Source organism: Rana temporaria, chromosome 2 (genome assembly GCF_905171775.1).
Source record: "Rana temporaria chromosome 2, aRanTem1.1, whole genome shotgun sequence".
In the NCBI taxonomy this organism is placed as follows: Eukaryota; Metazoa; Chordata; class Amphibia; order Anura; family Ranidae; genus Rana; species Rana temporaria.
In genome coordinates this window covers 21,449,664-21,457,163 of record NC_053490.1, presented here as the reverse complement: position 1 = coordinate 21,457,163, position 7,500 = coordinate 21,449,664, and the positions used below count along the sequence as shown (strand labels likewise).

Genomic DNA, 7,500 nt, shown 5'->3' with positions numbered 1-7,500 from the left:
TGTAGGTCTGACATCATCGATTGTGTCTCCCCATAAAAGGGATCACACGATAGATGCAGCCGCCACAGTGAAGCACGGGGAAGCCGTGTTTACATACGGCTCTCCCCGTTCTTCAGCTCCGGTGAGCGACCGCGAGGGGGGCGGGTAGAAACGAATAGCGGCGCCCTCATCCCGGATCGCTCCCCGACGATTTCCGACCGCCGCATGTACTGGGGGGGGGGGGTCCCGATCAAACCCCCGACCCGCGGAAAGGCGGGGACGTTAAGCGGTTAAACAAGTTCAGTAGTCTTGTTCTTTTTTTTTTTTTTTTTTTTTTTTAACCTCTTCCATACCGGGCAGTTATACACCCATCCATACCAGGCCTATTCTGGCTCTTCTCTCCTACATGTACAAATCATAATTTTTTTGCTAGAAAATTACGCAGAACCCCCAAACATTATATATGTTTTTTTAGCAGACACCCTAGGGAATAAAACGACGGTCATTGAAACCTTTTATCTTGCACGGTATTTGCGCAATAATTTTTCAAACGCCTTTTTTTTGGAAAAAAATTGTTTCATGAATTAAAAAAATTAAAAAACAGTAAAGTTAGCCCAATTTTTTTGTAAAATAGGAAAGATGATGTTACACCGAGTAAATAGATACCTAACATGTCACGCTTTAAAATTGCGCACACTCATGGAATGGCGCCAAACTTCGGTACTTAAAAATCTCCATAGGCAACGATTTGAAAATTTTTACAGGTTACCAGTTTAGATTTACAGAGGAGATCTAGTGCTAGAATTGTTGTTGGCACTCTAACGCACGCGGCGATACCTCACATGTGTGGTTTAAACGGCGTTTACATATGTCGGCGGGACTTGCGTGTGCGTTCGCTTCTGCGCGCAAGCTACCGGGGACAGGGGCGTTAAAAAAATAAATTTTATTTCTTTTTTTTTTTTTATATATTTATTTCTTTTTTTACACTTTTTTTTTAATTTTTTTTTTTTTTTGATCACTTTTATTCCTATTACAAGGAATGTAAACATCCCTTGTAATAGGAATGTGTGTGACAGGTACTCTTTATGGAGAGATGCGGGGTCAATAAGACCCCACATCTCTCCTCCAGGCTGGAAAGCATGAAATCGGTGAAAAAAATTCACCGATCTCTTGCTTGCTGTTGCTTAGCAGCCGCAATCGCGGCTTTGTTTACTTACGGGGACCCGGGCGTGACGTCATCACATCGCGCCCGGGTCCTCCGACGGTCATAGAGATGACTGGTGACCATCTGGTCACCAGTCATCTCTATGCTTCCTGCGCGCGCCGGACGATTCGTTCTCCGGGCCCCCGATGGCACGGGAGAGCCCGGAGAAGCACCGGATGGCGGCGGGAGGGGGGGGATGTCCCCTCCCGCCGCCTGTAAGAACGATCTAGCGGCGGAACCGCCGCTATGATCGTTCTTACGTTGTGCAGAATCGCCGGCAGTTTAGAAGGATATCTGAATGATGCCTCTAGCTGCAGGCATCATTCAGATATCCACCCGGAAAGCCCAGGACGTCATATGACGTCCACTCAGAACGACAGAGGTTCTTTGTGGACGTCATTTTACTATGGGCCGGTAGGGAAGTGGTTAAGCACACTGTCTGCTAGGTTCAAATTCCACTAGTCGGGCAGGCTCCTCGAGACTAGTCCTTGCCTCTCTAGCTCGTCTCAGGCAGCGCCGACACACAGCTCTCTGCGCAGCGCTCCGAGTCCCCCCCCTTCCGGCAGTGAGTGGAGTGACGTCACACCGCTGGAAGGGACCAAGAGACTCCTTCATAGGGGGAGTAAACAGGCTGCAGCAGACAGGAAAGGGAGCCGTGAGGTGACGGTCCCAGATGCAGGAGTGCACGCGGCACACAATTTGTACAGTGCCACTGGCCGTGGCAGAGCTTCACCTGCAGCTGCGCCCCCCCTGCTATATGAAATGGTATCGCCCAGGGCACCCGTCCGTCCCTGCCTTGTACCGGCGGCCCTATGTGACCCCCGACGAACCCCGGAGACTCACTCACCGAACCCCTGGGGTTCGATCGAACCCGGGTTAAGAACCACTGGTCTAGGGGTATGAATACTTTTTCAAGGCACTGTAACTGGTAGAGCCACATGGGCCCCAGAAACAACATACAGAGGGGTTTATCTTTTACCAGGGCTGCCATCAGGAATTATGGGGCCCCTTACACAGCTTCAGGCATGGGCCCCCTGGAGCGGGGGGGGTGCTTCCGCGAATTGAGAAGCGGTTGGGTGCTAAGAAGCGGGGGGGGGGCCTTTACAAAAAAATATATATATATAAAAAAACATTTTTTTTTTTCTAAAATAAAAGGGGGGGGGGGGTTGCCATCCGGGGACCTCTGGGTCCTTTAATAAAAAAAAAGGGGGGTTACACCTTACAGGTGTACTGCCTGTACCCTCATGATGGCGGCCCTGTCATTCACTGATATTGCGGTTCTTTTTTGGTATTAATAGGGATTCCTGGAGTCCTCCTCTAATTGACCATACCTTGTGTTTCCTTGCAGTGGGGTTGTGATCTACAGACGGAGCATGAGAAATATTTGGTCAGATATTGCGGGGACGTCCCAGTATTTGTCATCAACTATCCATATGACCTCAAACCGTTCTACACTCGTGACAATGAGGACGGCCCCCGGCGCACAGTAAGTAGTAATCTGGATGGGATTTGATGGGTCACATTCAGGCACTTTTTAGTAGATGGATTTATTTTAGATTAACGCATTTCACGATTTCAATGACTACTTTACATTGTAGCAAAGTGTCATTTCTTCGGTGTTGTCACATGAAAAGATAGAAGAAAATATTTACAAATATGTGAGGGGTGTACTTACTTTTGCGCGGTGCTGTAAATTAACCCTATAATATTGTCCCTAAAATTCTTACTGTGATGTATTCAACGTTGCCTATTTTTGTGGTATTTATTCTCATTTTCCTATGTGTGTGTTTTATTTATTTTTATTTTTATTTTTTAAAGAATTTTTATTTTTTTACCTGATTGCCATCACAGGGGGCTGGTAAGCTGATGGCATAGTGCAGGTGAAAGGTTCTCTTGAAGATGCCTATATGATCCCGAATGTTTGCACCCAACTCTGTGGGAACTGATTGTGTACAGACTGTGCTCAACCATCTTTTTTTTTTTCCTGGTCATAGCACTGTGAGTGCTTCTAGGTTCATTCTTCATAGGAGAGATCAACAAACATGTGTTCGCTGATCTCCCGCTGCCCTCCATTCTGACTCCTGCCATGGTAATTCTTGGCACCCAGGAGGTACAGGTACATAATCAGTAGCCTGCAGAGTAAGGCCCTATTCACACGGGGGGGATGCAGTTCTGATCAGCAGGGGATCACCTCGCAGATCTCCTGATCGGAGCAGAGCGGGCCGATGACACCATGGGCCAGATTCTCGTAGGAGTTACGCCGGCGTATCTCCAGATACGCCGTCGTAACTCTGAGTTTGAGGCGTCGTATCTATGCGCCTGATTCTTAGAATCAGTTACGCATAGATTTGTCTTGTCTCTTACGCCGTCGTATCTAAGTTGCATATTTACGCTGGCCGCTAGGTGGCGCTTCCGTCGATTTATGCATCGAATATGGTAATGAGCTAGATATGCCGATTCTCAAAACGTACGTGCGGCCGGCGCTTTTTTTTACGTCGTTTACGTTAGGCTTTTTTGGGCGTAAAGTTACCCCTGCTCTATGAGGCGTAGATGAGGCGTACCAATGTTGGGTATGGACGTCGGAACAGCGTTGAATTTTTCACGTTTTACGTCGTTTGCGTAAGTCGTCCGTGAATGGGGCTGGACGTAAGTTACGTTCATGTCGACTAGGCATTGAGCGGGCGCAATTTAATTTGAAAATTCGACGTGATACTGAGCATGCGCCGTTCGAAAAAAGCGTCAATAACGTGGGGTCACGATTAATTTCCATAAAACACGCCCACCACTTCCACATTTGAATTAGGCGGGCTTACGCCGGCCCAGTTACACTACGCCGGCGTAACTTAAAGCGCAAGTTCTTTTGAGAATACGGGACATGCCGCTCTAAGTTACGGCGGCGTAGTGTATCTCAGATGCGCTACGCCCGCCTAAAGATAGGCGATTCTACGAGAATCTGGGCCCATATCTGCAGAGCAGACCTGGACAGAGCCTTGCCCGGAGTATGGGCAGCCGGGAGTAAAGGAACTCCCCTGTATATTTACATCCGACTTCCCTCCGATCAGCCTAAACCGAAGAGGAAGGATCCCCTGTTTTTTTTTTGTTTTTTTTTAGCAGACCGGATTGGACCGAAGGTAGGTGGGTGTAACCATACACAAGTATATTTACTCTCGCCTGTGTATAGGGGTGAATGAACCATCCGATCAGTCTGCCTGAAAAAGTATTTACAAATGAAATAAGATTTATTATCTATTTTTTACTTTGTACTTCTTAAATTACTTTACACCACATCCTGGGACTTTCACTGGTTATACTGGGATCCTGGGATTTTCTTTTAAAGCCAGCGGAGCCGCGGGATTGTTATGACAAGCAACGCCTTCGGCCATCTTCCTGGGCTCTCCTGTCCCCTGGGGAACCCGGGACTGCAGCCGGCTGTTCCGCTAGCTGACCATAGAGTTGTTCAGGGATTGGAAGGATCCTGATCTCTATAGTATAGGAAATCGGAAGCGACAAGTAATTCACTTCCATTTTCATCAGTTGTTCACAAACCATTACTGGTTTGAAAAAAGAATCGGATTCATAGGCGTGTGCAGGGGGTGTGCCGGATGTGCCTGGGCACAACCTAATCGCCACACGTGGTGACGATTCCTCTTACTCCCCGGGCTTCCAACTGTGTTGGCCCCTTGGCCCCATAGTGCCTATAAATTTATTTTCAAAATTGTCACTCTTCCTTTTTTTATTTTTTTTATTTTCACATTAACCACTTAAGGACCGCTTCCTGCACATATACGTCGGCAGAATGGCACGGCTGGGCACAAGCACGTACCTGTACGTCCTCTTTAAGTGCCCAGCCGCGGGACACGCGGACCCGATCGCCGCCGGAGTCCCGCGATCGGTCCCCGGAGCTGGAGAACGGGGAGAGCTGTATGTAAACACAGCTTCCCCGTTCTTCACTGTGGCAGCTTCAATGATCGTGTGTCCCCTGATATAGGGAAACACGATCAATGACGTCACACGTCCAGCCCCGCCCCCCCTACAGTTAGAAAAATATATGAGGTCACACATAACCCCTACAGCGCCCCTAGTGGTTAACTCCCGAACTGCAATTGTCATTATCACAGTAATCAGTGCATTTTTATAGCATTTTTTGCTGTGAAAATGACAATGGTCCCAAAAATGTGTCAAAATTGTCCGATGTGTCCGCCATAATGTCGCAGTCATGAAAAAAATCGCTGATCGCCGCCATTGGTAGTAAAAAAAATTTTTTTTTAGAAAAATGCAATAAAACTATCCCCTATTTTGTAAACGCTATAAAAAATTTTTTTTTACCAAAAATAGGTAGAAGAATACATATCGGCCTAAACTGAGAGAAAAAAAAGTTTTTTTTATATCTTTTTGGGGGATATTTATTATAGCAAAAAGTAAAACATATTGCATTTTTTTCAAAATTGTCGCTCTATTTTTGTTTATAGCGCAAAAAATAAAAACCGCAGAGGTGATCAAATACCACCAAAAGAAAGCTCTATTTGTGGGGAAAAAAGGACGCCAATTTTGTTTGGGAGCCAAGTCGCACGAGCGCGCAATTGTTTGTTAAAGCGACGCAGTGCCGAATTGTAAAAACGCCTTTGGGCATTTAGCAGCATATTGGTCCGGGTCTTAAAGCGGTGGTTCCCCCTAAAACTAATTTCTAACAATAGATTCCTAAGACCCGTTACACTGCGGGTAGGCTGGCTTTTTTTTTTTTTTTTCGTACATACCGAGATCTCCCCGTCTCGTCCCTAGGCGGTGGGCGGAACTAGTTGATTGACGTTCCTCGGAGGGGCGCGTACGTGACGTCACGACTTTCCGAAAGAAGCCGAACGTCGCTGCGCATGCGCCGTATAGAGTCGGCTCTATACGGCGCATGCGCAGCGACGTTCGGCTTCTTTCGGAAAGTCGTGACGTCACGTACGCGCCCCTCCGAGGAACGTCAATCAACTAGGAACGCCCACCGACAAGGAACGAGACGGGGAGATATCGGTATGTACTAAAAAAAAAAAAAAAAAAGCCAGCCTACCCGCAGTGTAACGGGTCTTAGGAATCTATTGTTAGCAATGTGTTTTAGGGGGAACCACCCCTTTAAGTGGTTAAAGAGACGCAGTGCCGAATTGCAAAAAATGGCCTGGTCATTAGGGGGAAAATCTTCCTGTCCTTTAGTGGTTAACGCGTCAATTTTTTTTTAACAATGAATAAACAAAACCTAATTAAATGTTTAATTTATTAATAGTTAAAGCAGAACTAGACTGAACCAAGCAAACAAAACATAATAATAATACAAAGTTTAATTATTAATGCTTAAAGCGGAACTAAACTCAAACAAACAACTGTTTCCTATGGAAGGGACTTCCCCCTCCCTCCTCCCACTTACACAAACGCAGATGAAATTCTTTCTAATTTTTTATTCTAATTTTCTGCTTTCTGTGCTGAAAGACAGACGGCACTTCCTGCCTAGGCCAGAAACCCGGGCCCCGCTGCCTTCTGGGATTGCCATGTCCAGGCCCCCCATCATTTCACACTTCCAGGAGTGTCGGATTCCTGTACTTGCTGTGGTTTTCTTCTCTGATCTCAATCACTGACGAGTCCTAAGGTGGCATAGGGGGGGTCAGGGGATGAAATTGGTGTGCAGTGGTGCTGCTAATACCCCAAAACTCCCTAAAGGGCAGCGGGTAGGCATCAGTGGCATCTCCTCACAGAGGAGACCTGTACAGATAATCGGGGCACTGATCATCACTGTGCAGCGATTTTTTTTTTTTCTTCCAACCGCTAGATGGCGACGTTGGTATTTTAGTTTCAATTAGTGTGACTACCGTATTTATCGCGGTATAACGCGCTCCCGCGTATACCGCGCACCCCTAAAGTTGCCCCAATCCTGTGGGAAACAAGTTTTTATTGTACTTACAGTTTTGGTGTCTTGCGCGGCGGCCTCGACGGGTCCGGCGTCCTTCTGCGGCTTCGGGTGTCCTTTTCGGCGGGTCCGGCGTCCTTCTGCGGCTTCGGGTGTCCTTCTGCGGCGGGTCCGGTGTCCTCTTCGGCGGGTGCGGCGTCCTCGCGTCGTCCCCACTCGTTTACCGCGCAGAGTTTGAATACTCCGCCGACATATACAGAGCGCAGTACACTCGTGTATTGTCGGCAATGCTCGGCTACCCGCGCTGTCGTCCTGTACGTCCAGGACGTGAGCGCGGAAGGAGCCGAAACTGCCCGACTATACCCGAGTGTACTGCGCTCGGTATAGGTTGACGCAGTATTCAAAACTCGGCGCAGGTATCGGCGTATACCGCGCA

General features: G+C 47.5%; 1 protein-coding gene across 3 annotated transcripts in view; it reads left to right on the top strand.

Moving 5' to 3' along the window:
• NARS2 (asparaginyl-tRNA synthetase 2, mitochondrial) overlaps window positions 1-7,500 on the top strand; it is a 102,172-nt gene that overhangs the window by 65,382 nt on the left and 29,290 nt on the right. For all 3 annotated transcript variants that reach the window (XR_005747325.1, XM_040339964.1, XM_040339965.1), the window contains one exon: window positions 2,532-2,669. Coding sequence is in view for 2 of the 3 variants with exons in the window: in XM_040339964.1 (XP_040195898.1) it covers window positions 2,532-2,669 (138 nt within the window). In the remaining variant the exon portion in view is untranslated. The remainder of the gene's footprint in view (window positions 1-2,531; window positions 2,670-7,500) is intronic.